The sequence below is a fragment of the Chionomys nivalis genome, chromosome 3 (genome assembly GCF_950005125.1).
Source record: "Chionomys nivalis chromosome 3, mChiNiv1.1, whole genome shotgun sequence".
Classification (NCBI taxonomy): domain Eukaryota; kingdom Metazoa; phylum Chordata; class Mammalia; order Rodentia; family Cricetidae; genus Chionomys; species Chionomys nivalis.
In genome coordinates, this window is record NC_080088.1 from 79572945 (window position 1) to 79597712 (window position 24768).

Here is a 24768-nt window from a genome sequence, read left to right on the forward strand (position 1 = left end):
CCTGTGTGCTGAGATTACAAGAGTATGGCTACTATGCCTTCCCTACCTAGGTTTAAGTCAACTGGTTCAGAACGGAGCAATGACCCAGCCTTAATGGCTGCTGGGTGTTTTGAGGCCTGGAAATTTGAAACCTAGCAGCTGGTACCCACACTCCTTACCTTCTCTAGGGTCTCAATCCGTTGTTTGAGCAGTCGGTTCTCTGTACGAAGCCTCTACAGAGAAAGAAGAAGAGCACTTCAGAGCATACCGGAACGCTTATAGGCACTTAATCCCCATTCACCAACCACAGAGGTCAAAAAAGGTCCCCTTAGAGACCCTTTGTTCTAGGTCAGAAATTTCAGAAAATGAGACATATTCCTGTCTAGATGACTCATTAAAAATACTGAGGACCTGCAAAATGGTTCTTGGATAAAGGTGCATGCTGAGGAGAGAAGTTGACTCCCACAAGTTGTCTTCTGGCCTTTCATATGGATGCTATTGCATACACACCCATATACATACACAAAATAAAAGTTAAAACGGTTTTGGGGCTAGGAATGTGGCTCAGTTGGTAGAGTGCTTTTGTAGGACACATGGTAGCCCTTGGTTCACAAAGTCCCGGCTGGTGGTACATGCCTCTAATTCCACACTTGGGAGGCAGAGGCAGGAGGATCATAAATTCGGACTCATCGTTAGCTACATACTGATGGAGGTGGGTCTTGTATTAATCTGTTGCTTTCATTGGTTAATTAATAAAGAAACTGCCCAGGCCCATTTGATAGGCCAACCCTTAGGTGGGTGGAGTAAACAGAACAGAATGCTGGGAGAAAGAAGCCGAGTCAGTGAGTCCCCATGATTCTCCCACTCCAGACAGACGCAGGTTAAGATCTTTCCTGGTAAGCCAGCTCGTGGTACTACACAGAATATTAGAAATGGGTTAGATCAATATGTAAGAGCTAGCCAATAAGAGGCTGGAACTAATGGGCCAGACAGTGATTAAAAGAATACAGTTTCCGTGTAATTATTTTGGGGCATAAGCTAGCCATGGTGGCGACTGGGTGCCGGGGACGCAGCCCACCGCTCTTATTACAACAACATACTGAATTGGTCTACATGAGATACTATCTCAAACTGATGATGATTTTGTTTTTTTAAGACAAGGTTTCTTTGTGTACTCTGGCTGGTCTAGAACTAGCTCTGTAGACTAGATTGGCCTCAAACTCACAGAGATCTATCTGCTTCTGCCTCCTGAGTTCAAAATGACTTTTTTTTTTTTTTTAAATCCAAACCTTCATTAGGAACAACCCAGAATGCTTTCATGGCATGATCTCTCTCTCTCTCTCTCTCTCTCTCTCTCTCTCTCTCTCTGTGTGTGTGTGTGTGTGTGTGTGTAAGGAGCAGTCAGCATCTACACTGTCCTCAGAAGTCTGCCTTGATCTTTCAAGGCAAAGGCCTCTGTGTTTGGGAGGAAGCTGATGCCAGGCAGTCCTGACTACTTTTTGCTTTGGTCTTACCAGCCCCTGAGTTGAACTCTCTGGAGCAAGCCCTCTCTCAGAACTGTGGCCTCCTGTGTTGAACATGTAGGAGACTTTTGCTTTAATCATTGTCTCTGAGACAGGATCTCATACATTCCAGGCTTACTTAGAACTTGCTGTGTAGCCAAGGTTGCCTTTGTCTCCTTGATGTTGCTCCTCCCACCCGAGAACTGAGATGGTAGGTGTGTATCATGATGCTGTGTATGTGGTGTGATGCCAGGATGTGGATAGAACCCAGGGACATTGCCTTGGTTATTATTCTCCTGCTTGTTATATAGTATAGTTAGCTTTGAGCCCTAATCCTTCTATCTCCTGAGTAGGGGATTATAGAGGTGCATCATGCCATGCTTGGCTCTGCCTTCTATTCTGTGATGAGGAATTTAGGGTAAGTATCTGTGGTTTTAGGTTCCCCCATGACCCTCTAGAGAGCTGATGTATGCAGCTGTGTTGTAGCTAGCAATCTCAGCCTCTTGGTTATGAATACATGATTTGTATTAATAGATAGCTGAGAGGCCTACCTGGCTGTGAGGGTTGGGTTTAGTTGTCAACTTGATAAAAATCTTGAATCATTTGGGAAGAGAATCTCAATGAAGGACTGTCTACATTGGGTTTGCCTGTGAACATGTCTGTAGGGGATTTTCTTGATCGTCTTAATTGATGTGGGAGGAGCCAGCCCACTGTAGGAGGCACCATTCCCCAGGCAGGAAATCCTGAACTACAAGTGTGGAGAAATAGAGTTGACCAACACGCAAGCATCTCTTTGTTCCTGACTGGATGCCATGTGACCAACTGTCTTAAGCTCTTTTTGCTGTGACTTCCCTGGTCGCAGTGAACTGTAATCTGAAATTGTTAGCTACAATAAATATTTTTCTTGTCTTAAGTTTAAAAAACTTTTTTTGAGAATTTATTTATTTTACGTGCATGCAAAAACTAGAGAGACCAGAAGATCTCGTGAGATGGAGATATAGGCAGTTGTGAACACTGGTTCTCTTAATTGCTGAGCCATTTCTCCAGACCACCTGTTTGTCAGAGTATTTTATCACAGCAGCAGAAATGAAGCTAGAACACTTGCTATGGGTTGGTCACACAGAATAGGTCCTGGGCTGCTTCTGGGGGAGACACAGTGATAAACACCCAGAAAACAACTGGAGCAAATCATGGATCTGATAGTCACTGACTCACATCATGTGTAAGGAAGCTGAGTCAGAGAAGCAGAGCCTCAGCTGAGCTTCTCAGTAAGGCTGGATCAGAACTGTTTAAGGCCAGGGAGGATTGACTGTTTAAGAGACAGGGAAGCCTGTAACTCCTAGGTTGCTTTGTCCAAATGGAACTCAGCTGATCACTGCACCTAGCACCACCCCCCACAGAGAAGCTTGGACAGGTCTGGCTGATGAGTCCTCTCTTTGCTGATTACCCAAAATGGAAAAAAGGAGGCAGAAAGAATGAGGGGTATGTAGGGCTATACACTTGTCAGTTTACAAAAAAAATTTGGAGTGGGGGCCTGGGGATGTAGCTCAGTTGGTAGAATGCTTGCCTAGAATGCTTTAAGTCCCAGTTTCAATACCCAAGACCCTATAAACTGTGATTGCACACACCTCTAATCTCAGCATTCATGAGGTGGAGGCAAGAGGATCAGGAGGTCAAGATTATCCTTTGCTAAAAAGCAGGTTTAGGTCATATACTTGCTCTATATGAGACCCTGTTTTAATTTTTTTTTCCAGTTGAGGATGGTGGCACAGTAATTACAGTACTGAGGAAAGAGGACTGCAGATATGAGGACAGCTTATGGTGGTGGTGCACGCCTTTAATCCCAGCACTTGGGAGGCAGAGGCAGGTGGATCTCTGTGAGTTTGAGGTAAACCTGGTCCATAAAGCAAGTTCCAGGACAGTCAGGACTGTTGTTACACAGAGAAACTCTGTCTCAAAAAAACAAACAAAAAAAAAACACTCAAAATACATACATACATACATACATACATACACACACACACATACATACATACATAAAAGAAAAGAGAAATACAAACAATAAAAATAAGTAAATGAGGCTGGGCATGGTGGCACATGCCTGTTATCCCAGTACTGGAGAATCATGTTCAAGACCAGTAAGGACTGCATAGAAGACCCATCTAAAACAAAACAAAACAAAACAAAAGAAATCAAAGCAAACCAAAACAAAAAATATCCTCAAATAAAATTTTGCATTTAAGTATTTACATTTATATGCACATGCCATGGTCCTCCTGTGGAGAACATGCAGAAGTCAGTTCTCTCCTTCTACCATGTGGGTCCTGGGGATCAAACTTAGGTCATCAGATTTGGTGGCAGTGCCTTCATCCACTGAGCCAACTTGCTGACTCTGAAAGTCTCTTGTTTTATGATGCTTCAGCATCCTGAGGCCTTGCTATCTTGGGAGAGATAATACATTTCAGAACTAACTAATTGCTAGACAGCAGGTATGGATGTTTTCTTTCCAATACAAAAGCAGTAAGTCCAGAACCCAAATTCTCAACCTTCTTTTACCTGTTGCTTACTAAATGGACACCACTCTCATCCTAATGGTCCACTGCTGATATAAATACTAGAAGGAAGCTCCTCGAAGCTGAGAAAAATCACTCAAATTGCCTGCTTACATTGCTTACCCTGCCTAGCCCTGAGCATGATGATACACACCTGCCCTGCTTTTAGTCTTCCTTCCTGTAGAAAGTGTGTTGAAGGTTCTGGCTAGTGCTGCCTCCATGTTCTCTGACTGACATGTCCTGTTTTTTCGAAACGTATGTGTATGTACAGACATGTGTGTCTAAGCTCATGCCCTAGTGCACACATACATATGGAGGCCAGAGGTCAGTCTTTTTTTTTTTTTTTTTTTGGTTTTTCGAGACAGGGTTTCTTTGTGGCTTTGGAGCCTGTCCTGGAATTAGCTCTTGTAGACCAGGCTGGTCTCGAACTCACAGAGATTCACCTGCCTCTGCCTCCCAAGTGCTGGGATTAAAGGCGTGAGCCACCACCGCCCGGCCAGAGGTAAGTCTTTAAATGATTTATTTTGAAATTATTACTTATTTACTTTAAAGTTATTTTATTATTTATATTTTGAGAAAAAGTCTCACTTTAAGCCCTGGGCTGGCCTGGAACTCACAGATATTAGTGTGCCTCTGCCTCCTACGTACTGGGATTAAAGGTGTGTGCCACCATGCCTCCAGCCTGTTTTGTTCTTTTGTTAAGACAGGGTCTCATGTAACCTAGGTTGGCCCCTAATTTGTCATATAGCTGAGGAAGACTGTGTACTCCTGTTCCTCTCAAGTCCACTTCATCAGTCCTGGGATGACAGGATTGTGACACCATGCCTGTGTTTGTTGGTACAGGGTCTCACTATGTAGCCATGGCTGGGCTAGATCTCATTATGTAGACAAGATTGGCCTTGAACATATAGATATCTGCCATCACATCTGTTCCACTTTAGATTTTAAATACAGTTTCTCTCTGAAGCTGAAGCCCATGGATTGAGCTAGGCTGGCTGGACAATGAGTTCCATGGATCTACCTGTTACTTCTGATCCCAGGTTACAAATACACACCAACCTTGCCTGGCTTTTACTGTTGGGTTCTGGGGTGGCTGAACTCAGGCCTTCACTTCACTTGTAGACAAGCACTCTACAGAGGCATCCCCACAGCCTCACCTCTCCTCTTTTACTCAGAACTCACCAATTTGGCTAAAGTTGCTCATTATCTGCCTGTCTCTGCATCTCCAGTGCTGGAATTAAAAGCATACCACTACTACTACTGGTTATTTTTATGTGAGTTCTGGGGATCAAACTTAGGTCCTCAAGCTTACACAGCAAGCACTTTACCCACTGAGCCATTTCCTTTGCTCTTTTTTTTTCTTTTCCTTTTGTTCTGTGCTGAGCACAGAGCCCAAGAAATTATGTATGCTGTGCAAATGCTCACCACTAAGCTACAGCCCCAGCCCCAATACACACTTCTTTCAAAGGCAATTGTCCATGTCCTTGTTATGTTGTCTTACCTGATTCAAACAAGTAAGGGTGGTTTTTGTTTTTTGTTTTGAGACAGGGTTTATCTGTGTAGCTCTGGCTGTCTTGGGACTCATCCTGTAGACCAGGCTGACCTCAAACTCAGAAATTCTCCTGCCTCTGCTTCCTGAGTGTGGGATTAAAAGTGTGTGTCACCACTGCCTGGCATCAAATCAGGATGTTCTAAAACAGTCTAAAAGTGAAAGACCAAACTGCAGGACACTCGTGCCCTATATGAAGGCATCCACTTGACTCTTCAAGGTCTCCGGGGAAATCTCAGGGGAAATTTTCAGTCTGGCCTGTGGCCCCAAGGGTCTTTAGCATTCTTGTCTTATTGCTGAGTCCTCACGGTCACCAGATGAGAGCAGGTCCCTTGTCTGCACACAGCAAGAACCACATTTTGGTCTTGTGCAACACTCAAGCTGCCTTCCTTGTAAACTGATTCACAAACCCAGGATAGAACACTTTCTGGACCCCTCAAGCTGGGCCAGGTGCTTCAGCTTGCAGACACAAGTGACAGGTGATCTGGATCATCTGCATTTTGCCCCTGACTTTCTATGGGAGGTGGGAATGATGCCCACAAGGTTGATAGTACTAAGAATAGTGCAGCAAAAGCCCGTTTGCAGATGGGGACTCCAAGGCTCAGAGTGAATTCACCTTCTAGGATCACACACCTGGTCCTTAGTGGGATACTAGTGCTAACCGTGTCGGTTCATCAACTGGATAGGACAGAACCAGGTCTGTGTGTGGACTTCTGCCCCTGTCTGTCTTCTATATTGGATGGCAGGACCCTCATTCTTGGCCAGCCGGTTTTGGAGACCTGTAGCTAGTTGGTAGGTGGGGTAGGTGGGATAGGTGGGGTAGGTGGGGCCTCCCAAGGGTTAGCTGGGTATGAGCCTTCCTCTTTCCCCTCTTCTAAGTCCTGTCCTGGACTATATTTCGCAGGGCCTGGGGCTCCTTGGGGAGGTACTGTGAGACTGTAGGTGCTCAAGAGTGCTTTCATCTGGGACGCTACATCCTTGTTACTTAAGACTAGGTCTCTTTTTTTGTTTCAATCAATGTTTGTTGGGTGAACAGCTAAAATCACATAAGGGGTAAAGCAGAGGCTATCAAGAGGTGAGTTTGGGCTTAGAGATTTTGCGCACTCAAGAAACTGATTCTGATGGGCAGGCAAGTCAGCTGCTAGTGCATCCAGGACCCTCAGTGGGGGCCCATACTCTAGCCTACATATCCTGCTTTCTTGAGCTGTTCTTCTCTTAGACCCCAACTGCGAAGGCTCTCCTGTTCTCTCAACCTTCTGGGTGTTCTCCTGCCCACCAGGTCCATGTCTGCTACCCTAGGCCCTTTATATTGGACTCCTGGACCTGAAGTGTCTCCAAAGTGCATCTGGCTCTCTCTTGTATGATTATATCTGGAGTTCACACCACTTCAGTGATTCATTGACAGTTGCCCCATGACATGGGGGTTCAGGGGCATGAAGGCAAGGAATTTTGACTGTCTTGTTTGTTTACTGTTGTGTGACCACCTCTTGGAACATGCTAATTGGGACAGGCGCTCCCACGCTGGGCTGGCAGGTGAAGGAAAGGTCATGTCTGCAAGGGTCTTCAGGAGCCTCAGGCCCGCTGCCCAGTTCAGCCCGTTCCACCCATGCGCTGAATAGGACTGCCCTCTAGCGGCCATCTCTGGAGTTGCGAGGGAAAGCCTCCAGGGCACCCATCTTTCCCCTCCTCCATGCCTCTGGAACTTACTTTGATCTCGATCTGCTCTTCCATCTCTTTACTCTTCATAGCAGCGTATTCCTTCTCCAGCCTGTGGGGACAGGGAGTAAGGTCACCGTGCCGGCCTCCCCAGGGTTGGGGAGGGATTCCCTCTCGGGATCTCCATTCCCGGGCACTGACCTCTTCATCTTTTTAGAGTTGTACTTGACCTGGTAAGCCTTGAGGACCAGCTTGTCTGGGCAGCTGTCAAACTGGTGGGGGATCACTCTCTGGAAGTACTGTGGGGACACAGGGAGTCACTGTCACAAGGGTCCTGACCATCGTGATCTGCCTGAGAAGTCACTGTATCCTGCTACAGTCAGGAGCTTCCTCCTTTCAGCCCCTAGACTGTTGACTTTGACTACTCAACCAGCATTTGTAGTGTAAATGAATGACTGCAGAAGGAACAGCTGGGGGAGACTGGAAGGTCTGCCTTCCCAGGATGCCTTTGGGGGAAACGAGAGAATCAGGCTCAGGGCTGGGGGTGGGGGTGGGGGTGATCAGCTTGGCTAGTCGTCCAAGCCTGACCTGACTTGTGTCCCAGGAGCCAACAGTAAAAAAAGAGTCTGAGCCTCAGAACCCAGAGTGGAAGGAGAGAATTGAAGGAGAGAATTGTGAGTATTGTGATCTAACCATTTGCCATGGGTTCTTCTCCCTCTTTCTTCCTCTCCCCAATCCCCACATTAACAACAATAATAAATAAAATTAAGTTAAAAACTATCAGGCTAGAGGACCTTTTGAAGGCAGGGCTGGGATGAATGGGGTCTAAGCATGGGGAAACCTTCCTCAGGAAGGGGGTAGACAAGCCCAGTGGACAACAGGTCCCATTCCTCCGCCCAGCTGGCCCCCTCAGGCAGTCTTGGACAATGGATGCCCGTGTTCACAGAAACAACTGTGGCTTTTGTGTATTCTTTTCTGAAGCACCAGCTGGAAGATGCTGGGAGGGGGTAGGAGCCTGTGTGATAGGGAAACCATGGTGAGGGGAAAGCTGGCTTCTGCTCTAGTATACTCCCAGGCAGGGAGGGGCAGGGTAGGAGGCTACCCCAAGCAAGATGCTGGTTCCCTCCTTTGCCCCTCAGGATGAGAGATGGGATCTAACCATATGTAAAGTCTCCCATTTCAGCCAGGGTTACTTTGCAGACAAGCTCTGGAAATTTGCAACAAGTGGGCGGGAAAGAGTGGATAGGACCTCCCCATCAGTTGAGTGCTGGCCTCCCTTTCTTCCCAATGCTAGCTAGTTTGCTGTCTCTGGCTGTCTCTGACAGAGCCTGGATTCCTCAGGAAGGCCTCGGGAATAGCAGAAAGGATCCCAGATGCTCAGGAATGACTTCCATTGGGAAGCCAGGGCCTCATAACTTAGAATCTTGTAGAGTTCAGGTTAGCCTTGATCCACCTGCCTCTACCTCCTGAGTGTTGGGATGCCTGTTTATGTAGTGCTAGAGATGGAACCCAGGACTGCATGCACGCTAGACAAGCACTCTACCAACCAGCCTTATCTTTAGTTCCCTTCTGGTCATAGGGAAGGTAGAGCGGTCTCACCTTCCCAGCCATCCTGACTCACCTGAGACATGCCCTCCATGTCCAGTTGCATCAGCTCTGTCTGGTTCACTTGAAGCAGAGCGAGGCCGACTCGGAACACAATCTCCAGTCCCTGCAAAAGCCACCATAGCCGCCAACCTTCAGTTCTCCCAACCGAAGGCCCCTGTCCTCCCATCAGTGAGCTTCCTATCCTCCCACCGGGAAGCTCAGACCCTCCTCACACCCTAGCCCTTCTTTTGTCCAGTACTCACCTCGTACATAAAGATGTCAAAGACCCGGGTGGCAACAGGCAGGGGGAAGGTGGTAAGGAAAAGTGTGAGGAACCAGGATGATGCATACATGGATGTGTGGAAGCTCTGTGATCGGAAGTGGGTGTTCAGGTCCGGAAGCTGCTCCTGTGTGGGGAGGGGGAGGCTGGTGGGCATGGGGAAGGAGGCATTGAGCCTCAGTGCCCCTCACCTCCAAGGAGCATTTGGGGACCCATCCTGGGAAACCTAGGTCCCCCTTAGGTCCTTTTTCAGCTGGACTGAACCGTTGAGTGACATGGGGATGAAAGCAGGGCTTGAGGAAATGCCTGTCAAAGTGCAATTGACTTCCACTTCCGGCTGCTAGATAGTAGCAGACCACTGGGGAAACTAGCTGGAGAAGGGTCAGAGCTTAGGGGCTTATTTCTTGAGCCAGGGACTCTGTGCTATAGATTCACATCTGCTTGGCTCTGTAAATCCTAGGCTGTGAAGGTCTTAGGTCTGGGGTCGCTATCACTTAACTTTGAGGAGGGCAGATGCTGGGAATCAAATTATTTTCTATTTGTGGGTATGTGTGTATCTGTTCATGTGTGTGTGTAGGTCAGAGAATGATATTGCTATCTTCTTTGATTCAGTGTCTCACTATATGGCCCTAGATGTCCTGGAACTGGCTAATGAATTCACAAGGGTCTGATTGCCTCTGCCTCCTAAATGCTGGGATTAAAGGCATCTATTACCATATCCAGCTGTCTCTACCTATTTTTTAGTCTAAAAGCAAGTTCCAGGACAGCCTACAGAGAAACCCTGTCTCAAAAAAGAAAACAAAACTATAACAACAAAAAATGTGTTCACCACCATGCCCAGCTATGAAGTTTCTTTTCTTTTTGTGGGGTAGGGAAGTATATTGGGGATCAAACCTAGAGTCTCCACAAATGCTAGGCAAGCCTGCTACCCCAGCCCTCTACATTCCTTTTTGTAGGTGCCTGACCTCCTGTCTGTGTGACTATCAATTCCTATGGAGCTCTACCCCCCTGTCCTCAGAACCTAAAAGAGGGGGCCTTCACGGATAACTCACTGGGGGCACAGTTTTCTTGCCATGGGCTCCTTTCTGTAGCTGGCCAGTATGTATAAGAATGGTGTGTGCATGCGTGTATGGGCAGCATAAACACTTAGGTTCTGTCTGCCAGCCAGGAGTGAGCCCTGTGGGGGTTGCTATTTATAAATGGAGACGTCTGCAGCTTCCCTGTAATCAGCAGAGGCAGGCAGACAACACTTTTTCCTCCTTCCACCACACCCTTAGCACATGGAGCCAGTCCTCTTCCTCCCACTCTGCTTTAGTGGTTCTGGGAGCCTCTTTCAGAGTCAAGGGGCCTCTGTCTTGGCTAGCCTTGTCCCTCCCAGCACGCTCCAGGATTTTATTCTATCATCTCTGGGGAACAAGATAGGAGTCCCTTTCTGGGCCTGCCTCTCCCTCCCTCCCTTCCTTTTCTTCTTCCTTCTCTCTCTTCCCATGTCCCCTCACTTCTTCCTTTTCCTCTGCCTCAGAACTAGGGATTGAAACCAGGACTCTTACACATGCTAAGCAAGTCCTCTACCAATGGCACGTGCTCCAACCTTCCAGCTCTTAGATTTTGAAACAGACCCTCACTAAGTAGCCTAGGGTGGCCTTGAACTTGTTATCCTTCAATCTCATAAACCCAAGCATTAGGATAAAGGTGTGTACCTCCTTGACAGGCTCCAGGGACATCACCTCTGCCACTTCTTTCCCTGACCCCCTTTATCTTTCAGACAGGGTCTCATGAAACTCAGGCTGGCTGTGAAACTATGCAGTTGAGACTGACCTTGAATTTCTGATCCTCCTGTCCAGGATGACAGATGTGTACTACCAATGCCCAGTTTATAAAGTGCTTGGGATGGAGCCCAAGGCTTTATGCATGATAGGCAAATATCCTACCAACTGAGACACATTTCCAGCTCCCAAGGGTGATTTCTCAGGCCTAGCATTTCCAGTTTGGGGGCTTTCTGGAGATACCTGGCCTGCTTACCTGTAGCATGTACTCAAATTGGTAGATGCAGAGTCCCAGCTCAGCCATACTGGGCTTGAAGAGCTCCCGCAGCCGGTACTCCTGCATCAGTCGCACGAACACACAGAACGCCTCCTCCTCAGGCATCTGGAGGGACCAGCAGTGTGTATGTGTGTTGAGCCACAGAAGGGCATACTGGGACTCTGGACTGGGACATGGTACACAGGGGCCTGGTTCTGTCCCACTTATATTTATTGTTACTATACCTGGCTGCTGGGACCCATCCAATAAACCATAAATATGGTCAGTACCGTGTGCTGATGGAAAACCCATAGCTGATGTTATTTACGAGGGCCACTGGCAGGTAACAATGGAACTGTACCTAAACCTTGCTAGTAGTGCCCCAGTCTCATCTACCTGGTCGGGACATCCCCATTCACACCTAACTGTCTTTCTCCCTGTCCTGTGCCTTCTGATTTCTCTGGAGGAGTCCCTGAGCCCCCATAAACACCTAAATCCTTGACCTATGGTTCTTCCCTGTCCAACTCTTCCTTAAGCCCTGTCCTTGTCCGGATGATACAGTATCAGGACCCAAGGCAGCACAAGTGCCTAACCCCACTGTATCCATCCACGGGGGCTTAGCCTGGCCTTTGTCAGAGGTCATAGTGAGCTGGCTGCTGAGGAAGGCTCTGGCCCTAGGAGGTCACTGGATATAGGGAAATCTCTTGTGCCCATTTCTTGGAGATGGACCCCAGGATGGCCACGTACCTGCATGAGGAGTAAGCCCACAATGAAGGCACTGCCCTGGCAGTAACCCACCTCCCGATCAACCAGGGAGTATGCCTGGAAGGGAAAGAGGTTGTGTGAATGCAGGGTTCTCATCAGCCCCCACAAAGCCATCTCAAGTCGGGTTGTTGCTCAGGTGGCTAGAGCCAATGCTGGGGTCTCACCTTCATAACGTTGAAGAGGACTTCTTGGCCCAGGCTGTCCTGGCCTTTGAAGAACTCATGCTCTGGGTAGGTGCGGGCAATGTCCCTGCGGATCAACTTCTCGCATGGTGAGGACATCTTGAGTAGCTCTGAGTACTGGTTCTTGACAGGCATATCTGTGGCACTGCACAGGAGCTGCCAAACGATGGCCCGAAAGTGATGTGGGATGCCCTTCCGGATCAGCTCCTGTTATGGGGAGGGGTGAGGTAGGGAGAGAGGCCAGGTCTGGCTTTGCCCCATGCACTGCAGCCTTCCCAAGGCCAACCCAATCCATGCTTTTAGAATGGTACAGAGGACATCTGAGTCACTCCTTAGCTAATCATGGTGCTGACTGGGGGCTCCCCCTTCCTTCAGTGACTCCTCTATCACTAAGCTACAAACTCAATTTCATGCCTAGTTTCTGTTTGTGTGTATATTCATATATATGTGCATGCGTGTATGTGGAGGTCAGAGGTCAGGCTCAGTTGTCATTCCTCAGAGGTATCTGCCTTGGTTTTTGTTTTGTTGTTATATTTTAAATTGCATTTATTATTTTTTTATTTTGTGTGTGTGTGTGTGTGTGTGTGTAGTATATACCACAGTACACATGTGGAGGTCACAGAACAACTTCCATCTGCATTTGAAGGAATTGATTTCCTCCTATCATGTGGGACCTGAGGATAAATCAGATTGTTAATCTTGACAGCAAGTACCTTTACCTGCTGAGCCGTCCACGGTGTATTTTGAGACAGGGTCTCTTACTAGGCTGGGGCTTGTCCACTGGGCTAGGCTGACTGACCAGAGAACTCTAGGGATCTGACTGTCTCTGCCTACCTAGTGCTGGGATTACAAGCATGTGCCAGCATGCTCATCTTTTTACAGGTGCTGGGAATGAACTTGAGGTCTTCAAGCTTATACAGCAAGCACTTTAGAGATAGAGGTATTTCCCCAGCACCCAAATTGTTTCTAAGCCATTGACTTTTTGACACAAACTTTCACTATGCAGTACAAACTGGCCTTCAACTTGCAAACCTCTTGCCTCAGTGTCCTGAGTGCGGGGGTCATAGGTATTAGCCATCACACCAGAGCAGAAAGCAAGCAAACACAAAGACCTCTGCCATCCTGCCCCTGTGTCCCATCTGCACATCTGCCTCAGGCCACCTTGAGTAGCTTCTCCTTCCTCCGCCGCCACTCTTCCCACTCATTGGCAATGCGGCCCCAGAGAATCCATGTGTCCTCCTCCAGGTGGCTCAGGTTAGAGGAGGCTGAGGAGCTGGATACCAGTGAGGAGCCGCTGTTCCTCCGGGAGCCATTCATGGAGCGCATGGACTTGGAGTCGGCTTCCAGGAGCCTGGGCAGGAAGGGTGGGAGAGAGGAGGCCAGAAAATTCCAGTTAGTCTTCCTGGAGTTCTTGACCTCTTAGACTGGATCCGTGTTGCCTTCCTTTCTTTGAGAACTTTTATCTCTGTATGTGCATGTGATGTGCATATAGGTGCATGTGGAGACCAAAAGAGAACACTGGATCTCCTGGAGGTGGAGTGACTGTGAGCCACACAATATGGGCATTGGGGATTGGATTTGGTCTTCTGAGAGAGCAGCAAGTGTTCTTGACTGCTGAGCCATTTCTCTAGCCCTCTTGCTGCCTTTCTTGCTAAGTGACCTTAGCCAGTGACCTAACCTCCCTAGCCGTGGTGCTTGGAAAGTCATTTGTGTGTTCTTCTTCTGTACCAAGCACTGGGCTGAATGTGTTTCTGTCATCTCGTTCTCAGACCAACCCTGCACAGCAGATTTATTTAGGGATGGTCTACATTTTAGAGAGGTGCTCAGAATGCAAGTTTTGACTGAGGGCAGTTATAGAGTGCCAAGGACACTGGGGTTGTAGTAACCATGCCCTCTTCTTTTTCCTTCCTTCTCTTTCTTTATATGCATATGTATGCACATGTGCATGGCTGTTCACATGCATGTGGAGGCTGGAGGTCAACCTTGGATACTGCTCAGGAATCCATATTATTTTTTGTTGACAGAGTCTCTCATGAACTTGTACCTCTCCGATTAGGCATGGGTGGCTGGTTAGTGAGCCTCAGGAATCTGGCTGTCCCTACCTCCTGATTGCTGGAATTACAAGCATGTGTCAGCATTCAGTATGACTACCTTTTTTTTTTCTTTTTCTTTCTTTCTTCTTTCTTTCTTCTTTCTCTTTCTTTCTTTCTTTCTTTCTTTCTTTCTTTCTTTCTTTCTTTCTTTCTTTCTTTCTTTCTTTCTTTCTTTCTTTCTTTCTTTCTTTCTTTAAGACAGAGTCTCACTATGTAGCCCTGGCTGTCCTGGAACTCCCTATGTAGACCAGGTTGTCCTCAAACTTATAGAAATTCACCTGCCTCTACCTCCTGAGTGCTGGGATTAAATGCTTGAATGACTAGTTTCTAATGTGGATTCTGGGGGATTATATTCAAGGACTTTACAAATAAAACTATCTCCCCTCCTTCCTTCCTTCTTTTTTATTAAAAAATAAGTTTTCTTTTCCTTTCTCCTTCTCCCCTTCTTCTGCTCCTCTTCCTCCTCCTTCTCATTATGATTATGATTATTGGTCTTTCAAGACAGGGTTTCTCTGTGTACCCTTGGCTGTTCTGGAACTCACTTTGTAGGTCAAGCTGGCCTCAAACTCAGGGATCCACCTGTCTCTGCTTCCCAAATGCTGGGATTAAAGGTGTGCACCACAATACCCAGAATAATTCTTATTTTTAAATATTTCATTTTGTTTCTATTCTAGGTCTTTTGCCTGCATGTCTGAGCACCATTATATGCTTGGTACTCAAAGATCAGAAGAGGGAATCCAGTTCACTAGAACTGGATTTACAAATAGCTGTGAGCCACCATGTAGATATTGGGAATTAAACCCAGATCTTCTGGAAGAGCAACTAGCTAGGTTTTTAACCACTAAGCTGCATCTCCAGCCTCCCTCCTGCTATTATTTTTTTTTTAATGGAGATTGAATTTAGGGACCTATACATTCTTGGTGAGTGTTCTACCATTGATAACTCTAGCCCTTTATTTTAAAACAGGATCTGGTTACAAAGCCCAGGCTGGCCTCAACCTCTTGATCCTCCTCCTGTAGCCATTTATGCACTGGGATGATAGGACCTTTTATTACACCTTTGACAGCTTTATAGACTCTGGATAGATGGAAGGACTAGATGGTCCCTCCTAGGGCTAGGCTGTTATTAAAAACAGGAAAGGCACACAAGCTTGTGAATGAACTTTCATATGCAAATCAACAAATCCAGCATCCACACCCTAACCACTTCCTCCGCCAAGCTTTTACACTCGGCTCACTTCCCAGCTGCTTCTATCACCAGGGCTGAGGAGTACCCAGCATCCAGGGACAGACCTCTAGCCAGAACTAACTGAAATGCTTCACCCACTCCTGCCCTTAGAAAACAACACAAAGGTTCTCGCCAGCATTTTCCCCCAGGCTCTAGTCTGCCTCTGACTGACAGGCTGTTTCTTCTCCTCTTGGGAACTGTAAGTAATAAAGTACCTTTCTGTGGCCAATGTCTCCAGATCTGCGGGGTTCATTTCATTTCTGAGTAATGATGTGAGCCCAGGGTTGTGGCTCAGTAGTAGAGCCCCTGCCTAGAATGTCTCTGTGAGGGGCTGTGGGCATGATTCTGTAGTAAAGCATTCCTCTAGAATCCCCCAGTGAGGGTCTGGGAATATGGCTCAGCAGTAGAGGTCCTGCCTGAAATCCCCCAGGGAAGGGATTCTACAGACAGAAAACTCAAAGACACCCCTCCCCTGCCACCCCAAACAAAACAAAACTAGACCTCTAAGACAGGGCCAGCTGGGAGCTTTAACCTCTTCCTTCAAAAATGGCTTTGTAAATGGCAGCCAGATTCATCTGGCCTTTTGAAATGTATGTTTCCTCTTCTGGATGAGGGACCCAATTTATTGAGCCCGGATAGCAAGGATGAAAGAAAAACCCTTTTTTCAGCGTCTTGTGGTAGCTGTAACTGTATAGCCCAGGTTCAGCTTTCAGTGTGAAGGTTGGGAACCCAGGAACCAGCCTTCCTCCTCCTCACTCACCGGTTCTGCTCTTCGAGCTTGGCCAGCAGTTCGAGCTCATCTGGGCTGAGGTTCTCAGAGTCAGAAGTTGGGGAGCAGGTGGGTGCTGACAGTGCCTCCTGAGATGAGGAGTCGGGACTCAGAGTGGGACTCGCCATGGTGGGCAGACTCATCAGCCAGGAGGGGAAGCGAGGTTATAGCTCTGTCTGGGGTTAGAGATACATGTAGTTAGCATTGGTGGATGCCCACCTTGGACTGTCAGCTCTGGGCCAGCAGAGTCTGCCTGCTCACCCTGAGAACACTCTATCGTCCCAGACTTCCCACTTCCATCTACTACCAGTTGTACCATAGACTCTGTGCTGCAACCTATTCCAACAGTCCAAGATCAGATCCAGCAGTAGGGCCTGGGCCAGAGGCTTCCGGTCACTGGAGGTCCCAAGGATCCTATGTGAAACTTCAGGGGTACAGAATCCCCTGTTCTGGTGACCTTTTCTGACTATGTTCTGCCCTCTGCAGTGGCTTGCCTTAGGAGCATCATGGTGGCATTTGACTTGCCCCATCTCATCAAGAAGAGTGTGCTGTTGGCTCAGACGAAGCAGTTACTCTCCACTGTTAATTGTCTGGTGTCAATGGCTGGAACAATAATGTCTCCTTGGCTGGGAAGCCAAGGCCACTGACACCAAAGTGCCAGGAACCAGTGCACTAAGTGGATACACAGTGGGGCTGAAAGTTCAGAGGGGGCATCCTGATCTCAGTATCTACAGGCCAGGGCTTCTTTCCTACTTTTCCTGGGGTCATCTGCTTAGCCTTCTGGGGGCTTCTGAGGATACTGCCTTTCTTTTTTTTTTTTTTCTGCTTGTCTGGTGATAAAGACAAATGCTCCTCAGGCTTTGGAAATAGCTCAGTTTATAAAGAATGTGCCACATAGGCCTGAGGACCTGAGTGAGTTAGATCCCAAGACTCATGTGAAAATGCTGGTTTGGTGGTGTGTCTCAGTTCTGGAGGGAGAGTGGCAGGAAGGTCCTTGGGGTGCACTGACCAGCCAGCCTAGCTAAACTGTTTAATTTCAGACTATTGAGAGATCCTGTCTTTAAAAAAAAAAAAAAGGTGATGACCTGAGTAATGGCTCAGTGCTCTTCCAGAGGACTTAAGTTTGGTTCCTAGCACCCACATCAAGTGGTTCACAACTGTCTGTAACTCCAGCTCCAAGGGATTAGATTCCTTCTTCTGGCCTTCAAGAGCAGGCAAACACATGATACACATACAAAATTAAAATGTAAAAATAGATATAAAGTAGATAGATAGTGGACAGCATCTAACAACAGCTGCAGTTGTCCTCTGGCCGCCACATGCACACTCACTCACTTGTGCAACTCTATACACACATAAAAATGAAACAAAGAAAGCTGTAGACTCGTATAAAGCCAGGTGTTTGAAACCTGGCTCTTTATCAATGAGCTATGTGATTTTAGGCTAGTCACTGAGCTTCTCTGGTCTCTAGAGACTAGGTTGCATTAAGACCAGTCTCAAAGGGTAGCTGTGAACCAAGCATGCTATGTATAGCATATGACATGTCTGTCCATCAATGTTGGCTGCTATTATCTCTCCTGAGACAATGACTGGAAGTCTTTCTGAGAACTGGAGTTCCTAGGGTCTGCTATGGCATGAAGGGGATTGGAGGCAGAGTTGGCATTTCCCTGGTAGGGAGCATTTCTGGGTCCGAAAATGCATTGGAATGGTCTGTGGAAATGCTTAGTGGATAAAACATACATCAGTGAAGACATGAGTTTGGAAGTCTACAATCTACCTAACACTAACATGGTAGCACATACACTTTTATAATCTCAGTCCTCCCAAAGTGGGATGGGAGGTAGACAAAGGAGAATCCCTAGCAACTTGTAGGCCAGCTAGTGTGGAGTACACAGTGGCCACCAACAGGAGACCCTGACATCCACAGTTTTCCTTAAAATCTCCAATACAGATCATGGTACATGTTCACTTGTACTCACACACATGAACATGTACACACACACACACACACACAAGTACACACAGATACAGATAGCACACAAATTAAAAATAAAAAAGGCAAAGGCTCTGGGAGGGAAGGCAGAGGCTGGGAACATGTTACTCTTGCTAGCTGTATTTCCTCTTTTGAGGCCAGCCAGTATGCAGGGTCTGAGAACATGGAGAATCCTGGGATTGTGGAGGCAGGAAGAAATCTCTGCTCCAGCTTGATTACATAGCATGGTACCTTCACACCTGCCCATATCCTTCTGTGCTTTATCCCAGAAGTCTGCTTTATGTTCCTGAACCCAACCTGATCCAGTTTTGACTTATGGCCATGGAAAGGGTCTCACATAGTCCCTGCAAAGGGACATCTGATTTCCTGGACAGTGGGGAAGAGAAAATATGAGAAAAACACTGCTCAGCCATCTGCACGGAGCACCTTCCTAGTCCCTAGTCAACTCCAGGGTTCCTAGGTCAGGTGGACTTCACCCTAGCCATGAGTTTAGTCATGAGCCTTTCTCCACTGATGCTCTATTGTGGGTGGGGCTCTGGGTTTCATAGCTCTCATTTCATCTTGTGAGGATCTCAAAATTTTCCCTCCTTGGGAACTTGGCTTCCTACAGGACCTGTGATCCAGGGTCTATCTTCATCCCTGAGTGCTCCCCAAATCTTTTTGGGAGGAGAGTACTCTGGAACTTGGTTTTCCTCCCCCTCTCTCTGTGTATACTTGCATGTGGAGGCCTGAGGTTGATGTCAGAAATCATCATTGATCACTCTTCCACCTTATTCATTGAGGCAGGGTCTATTAATCAAAGCTTAGGCAGACTACCACCACCCGGTATTTCTGTGGGTTCTGGAGATTGGAACACCAGTCCTAAACTGCATAGTAGATCCTTTAATCCCTCCCAGGCCAGGGTTATAGGTTTCTGGGAGTGCCAGGCTGGCTGGGGATCCTAAAGATTTTCAAGCAGTTGTAAACTGCTGAACCAGAAGTTAAAAGTTACTAATTACGGAGGGAGAGACAGGGGCTGCTACAGGACCTCCTGCAGTGTCAAAGTCTGTGGTTAGACAGGCTGTGACCACAAAGTGCTGAGGCAGAATGACCTTTCTAGGCAAGACCAGCCTCAGGATTGGGAAAACACTGAAGAGGCAGTGGATGCAGGATGAGGACTCTAGAAGTACTGCTCGATTTGGGGAGCATTGAGAGCTCAGGGCAAGAGCACCTATGGGCAATGAGGTAGCCTGGGACTACCCAGTGTCTGATAAGCAGAGAGGGCGCAGCCTTAGAGTGGGCTCCACCTTTGCTCTCTTCATTCATACTCCCTCCCACACAGACTTTCACACACATACACACACTCTGATAAATACATATTCACACACACATTCATGCACATATAGTCTCACATACACACACATAAATATCGACACATATACAACACGTACACACATACTCAGATTTATACTCTTGGGGTACATACGTATTCCTTCACACTTAGACATACCGCATATGCACAGGCTACTTGTCACTCAAACATATTCTCTTGAAGTTCTTCGATATTCACGCTCCTCAGCTTTATGGGCCTGTGGCATGGCTGGTGGAATTCTCTTGTTAGGTTAATGGAGGTGGGAAGACCCGCTGTGGGTGGGACTATTCCAAGAGAGTGAGTGAAGCACTAGAGCCTTGTCTCTCTGCTTTCAGATTGCAAACACAATGCATCCCCTGAATCTCTGCCGCTGTGACTACCCTGACATGATGGAGTGACATGAAACTGTGAGCCAGAATACATCCATTCTCCTGAAGATGCTTTTGTCGGGATATTGTGTCATAACAAACAGAAAGTAAGACAGTAGTCCAGGTTGGCCTCAAGCTTGTGATCCTCCTTCAGCCTCCTGAGTACTAGGTATCACAGGTGTCAGCCGCGACATCTGTCTCAGGGCTTCTGAAGCTGAGTCAGAGCAGAGGGCTGGGAAAAGATAGTGCTGGTGGGCAAGGATTGTGAGGGTAGAAAAGCCCAGATGTCAAGTGTCTCTGAGTTCCTTTCCCTTCTCCCTCACTGGCATTTGGGCGCTGCTGGCCATTCTTTCTTTTCTTGAAGTTCTCTCCTATCTAGTTACTAAGAAATGCGCTCTGTTTATCTTCTCACCTCTCTGGCCAGGGCATCCTAGTCACCTGTGTGTCACCTCTCCTTCCATCACTGTGCAGGGCTTCTTGTAGCCTGGGCTGGCCTCAGACTCACAGTGAGCTAAGGATGCCTTTGACTTCCTGATCTTGCTGTCTTCATCTCTAAGTGCTAGGATAACAGCTTCTGCATAAGCCTTGCCTGATTTATGCAGGGATGGAATCCAAGGTTTGTGCATGCTAGGCTGAGCTAATATTACTGGTGCACTTAGAGTTTTAATTTTATTTTTTTAAAGATTAGTTTTCTGGTTGGGTAGTGTTGGCGAATGCCTCTAATCCCAGCACTTGGAAGACAGAAGCAGGCAGATCTCTGTGAGTTCAAGGCCAGCCAGGTCTACACAGCAAGTTCCAGGACAGCCAGGGCTATACACAGAGAAACCCTGTCTTGAAAAACCAGATACACACACACACACACACACACACACACACACACACGTACATATGTGTGTGTGTTTTTCTTTGTGTGAATGTTTATTGCTTGTATGTCAGTGTACCACACATGTGTCTAGTGCCCGTGAAGGTCAGTAGGCAGCACTGGATTTTCTTGAACTGGAGTTAAGGATGGCTGTGAGCCACCACATGGGTGCTCTTAACCATGGAGTCATCTCTCCAGCCCTCCTCTCAGGGTTTAACTTAGCTAAAACAGGTGAAACTCTCACTTTTTCTTTCTTCCAGGGGCTAGCCAAGATTGCCAGCTGGCCCTCAGTAGCTCCATCATTCCCCAGATCCTTCACAAGACTTGGGGGCCCTCCACAATAAGGCAGGAGTCACTATGGATCTTCCTGGTAAGAAACATTCACCCAAACTATCTAGATAAGATCCAGGTAAGTGCCTGGAATGGGAAAGCAGCCAGTTTCTCCAAGCAAAGAGCTACAGTAGGATCCAACAGTTTCCCCCACTAGAGGTCTACCCAAGACAGCTAACGTATCCACCCATACAAGTATACACATGAGTGTTCATAGCAGTACTGCTCACAGCAGCTACAAAGCACAAATGATGCAAGTATTCGTCAAAAGATGACACTGCAACAAAACATACACTGGAGTATCACTCAGCCACAAAAGGAATGATACACTGACATTCTATAACATGGACAAACCTTAAAAAAAACTTATGTTCAGTGAGAGAATCCAGTGACAAGTAGTATGTTCCCACTTACAAAAAATATTCAGATTAGATGAATCTATAGTGTCAAGAAATGGATTAGCAGGGCTGGAGAGATGGCTCAGAGGTTAAGAGCACTGGCTGTTCTTCCAGAGGTCCTGAGTTCAATTCCCAGCAACCACATGGTGGCTCACAACCATCTGTACTGATATCTGGCGCCCGCCTGTGGCATGCGGGCATACATCGAGGCAGAATGTTGTATACATAATAAATAAATCTTAAAAAAAAAAGAAATGGATTAATGCTTTCCAGGGGCAGAGACAGAAGAGGAAGTAGAATAACTGCCTACAGGGTAAAGGCGTCTAGAATTAGATAACGGTGATGGCTGTACAACACTATGCATGTGATAACTTTAGGTGGATGACTTTTATGTTATATGAATTACACCCCAATCAAAAGGTGTAATTAGGCTGCAAATGAGCTAGCACAGAAGATAGGCAGCAGGGCCTGGTGGTACAGGTCTGTAATCTCAGCTATTCATGAGGCTAGTACAGGAGGACCAGAAGTTCAAGGTCAGACTGGGCTGAAGAATGAGTTTAAGACAATGTAGTGAGACCCTGTCCCCCAAAATAAAATTATCTGGGGAAACCATGCATAATGGCCTATGCATACCATCATAGCACCTGGGTGTCTGAGGCAGGAGGATTACAAATGCAAGAGAAAAAAGAAAACAACAACCTTCCCCCCAAACAAACAAAAAAAAAAAAAAAAAAAGGGAAGAGAGCTGAACACCACAAGGAGTGGAATAATTCTGTAGTAATCAGAGCCTTTTCTTTCAGGGCCTGTGGGTGAGGGTGGGATTTTAGAAAGGTTCCTTTGGCCTACTACTAAAGAAGCTAATGTATTCTTTCTTCCCCCTTCCCTCTCTAGTCTTTGTTCTTTGTTTACAGGCATCATCACCATGCCCAATTTTGTATAGTGCTGTGGGCAGAGCCCAGGGACTGGAGTATGCTGGATGAGCAATCTGCTAGTTGAGCTGCAGCCCTGGTTCTGGCTGAGAATCCCCCCCCCCAATTAAAACATTTAATTAATTATTAGTGGTGTGTATGTGTCTGGGTCATGGCATGTAAGTGGAGGTTCAAGGACCATTTGTGAGAATCAGTTCTGTGCTCTCACCATGTGCATCTCTGGGATTGAACTCATGCTGTTAGGTTTGCCGGTAAGTGCTTTTACCTACTGAGTCATCTCTCCAGCTTTGAACATTCTTTCTTCATTATTAGGTCCATTTTATGAGTATGAGTGCTTGGCCTGGATGTATGAATGTGCACCTGCTGTCTGTGGATGTCAAAGAGGATGTTGTATTCTCTGGCACTGGAGTTAAGGACGGTTGTAAGCCATCAAGTGAGTGCTGGGAACTGAACTCTGATAGAGCAACAAATGCTCTTAACCAATGAACCATCTCTCTAGCCCCACCTTAAGCATACTTATTATGAAATCTTTCTGTCAACCTTGTTCTGCCATCCTGAATTTTTTTCCTTGAAAATACTCCCCAACCTCAGCTCAATATACATATCTTCCCAATATATGTGCATGTGCATGCATGCACAGGATGGGGAGGATTCATATACAATAGGATTCATGCAGAGGTTGATGTCAGGTATCTTCCTCAATTGCTCACATTATAGAGAGAGGCAGGAATTTTCCATTGGACCCAGTATTTATCTACATTGGTAGCCTATCTAAACAGCTGGGATTACAGGCAGCCAAGAACACCCACCAGGCATTTAGGTGGGTACCTGGGATCTGATATCCGGTCCTCACACTTACATGAACAGCTTTAACCACTGAGCTGTTTTCCTAGCCCCTAACACACACATTCTCTGGCAATGGCTTCTGTCCTTGCCTGCCCTATAAGTTTATGAACAATGTGAGGACAACGCAGTATCTTATTTTTCTGCTCTAAGCCCTTAATGTACTATTAGCATTTGGCAGGTGCTCAGTCAACATCTGTCGAGTGAAGGAAGACAAAAATTCCCATGTGGTTCAGCTAGGTGATCAGAGTGAGCAGCAACAGTAACCTCACAAGGATATCACAGGGCCTTGACATGAGTGATGGGGAGGGGTGCTTCAATTCTGTGTTTTTTCTCCACTGAAGTCATTGTCCTATTCCAACCATGAGAAGAACTCCAGACAGGTATTGATGGAGGGACAGTGCATGAAGTATCAACGAGGACTCTTGTCTGTCAAGGTCATCAAAAGCAAGGGCATTATTAGGAAATGCCATAGCCCATAGGAGTTGGAGGAGATGTGATAACTAAGTATCATAGGGATAGAAAATGGACATTAAAGGTAGGTGGAGAGATGGATAACTGGGTAAAGTATCTGCTGTGCAAGTATGAGTCCCCAGAACCCTCGTAAAGCTGGACAAGCACTGGCTGTCTGTAATTCCAGCATTCCAATGGCAAGAGGGGAGGTGGAGACATGAGAATCCACAGGAGCTCTCAGGCCCAGCTAGTCTAATAGCAAGAGACCATGTCTCAGTCAATATGGGAGGTGTGGTCAGATGTTGGAGGCTGTCCTTTGACTTCCACACGTACAAAGTGGTATGCACCTGCATGTCTGAACACATACATGATAAGACATACACATATATTGATCTAATAAATAAAAAAGTATATTAACAAATAAGAGTGTTGGGCTGGGAAACTGCTCAGCACTTAAGAACTTTCCAAAGGACCAGAGTTAAGGTCTTTTTTTTTTCTTTTCTTTTTTTTTTTTTTTTGCTTTTTCGAGACAGGGTTTCTCTGTGGTTTTGGAGCCTGTCCTGGAACTAGCTCTTGTAGACCAGGCTGGTCTCGAACTCACAGAGATCCGCCTGCCTCTGCCTCCCAAGTGCTGGGATTAAAGGCGTGCGCCACCACCGCCCGGCTAGAGTTAAGGTCTTAATACCCACATCAGTCAGCTCTCAACAGCCTGGACTCCAGCCCTATTGAACCTGATGTCCTCTTCTGGCCTCTGCAAGTATCCACATGCTCATGCATACAAATTTTAACACAGGTGCTTAACTATGAGAACACATGAATAAAAAAATAAAAATAAATCTTTAGGTACTGGAGTAGTGGTTCAGTAGTTAAGAGCATGTACTGCTTTTGTAGAAGACATGCTCACATACACAGTTGCACACAAAATAAATAAATAAAAATGTAATAAGACCACCCTTGGCTACATAATGAATCCAAATCCAGCCTGGGCCACAAGACACCTTGTCTAAAAAAGTAAAAACAAAACACCCCAAATTATAAAACTAAGTTATACACATAATATAAATATATATGTATATAT

General features: G+C 46.6%; 1 protein-coding gene across 4 annotated transcripts in view; it reads right to left on the reverse strand.

The window, feature by feature from the left end:
* Window positions 1-24768, reverse strand: part of Evi5l (ecotropic viral integration site 5 like) — a 45096-nt gene that overhangs the window by 10650 nt on the left and 9678 nt on the right. For 3 of the 4 annotated variants that reach the window (XM_057763506.1, XM_057763504.1, XM_057763502.1), the window contains exons 2-11: window positions 16155-16339; window positions 13236-13425; window positions 12057-12281; window positions 11875-11949; window positions 11128-11253; window positions 9089-9232; window positions 8860-8949; window positions 7440-7537; window positions 7290-7350; window positions 159-212 (exon numbers count right to left, since the gene is read on the reverse strand). In XM_057763506.1, the coding sequence (XP_057619489.1) occupies window positions 159-212; window positions 7290-7350; window positions 7440-7537; window positions 8860-8949; window positions 9089-9232; window positions 11128-11253; window positions 11875-11949; window positions 12057-12281; window positions 13236-13425; window positions 16155-16306 (1215 nt within the window). In that variant the 5' untranslated portion in view covers window positions 16307-16339. The remainder of the gene's footprint in view (window positions 1-158; window positions 213-7289; window positions 7351-7439; window positions 7538-8859; window positions 8950-9088; window positions 9233-11127; window positions 11254-11874; window positions 11950-12056; window positions 12282-13235; window positions 13426-16154; window positions 16340-24768) is intronic. The other variant, XM_057763503.1, reaches the window with a different exon arrangement.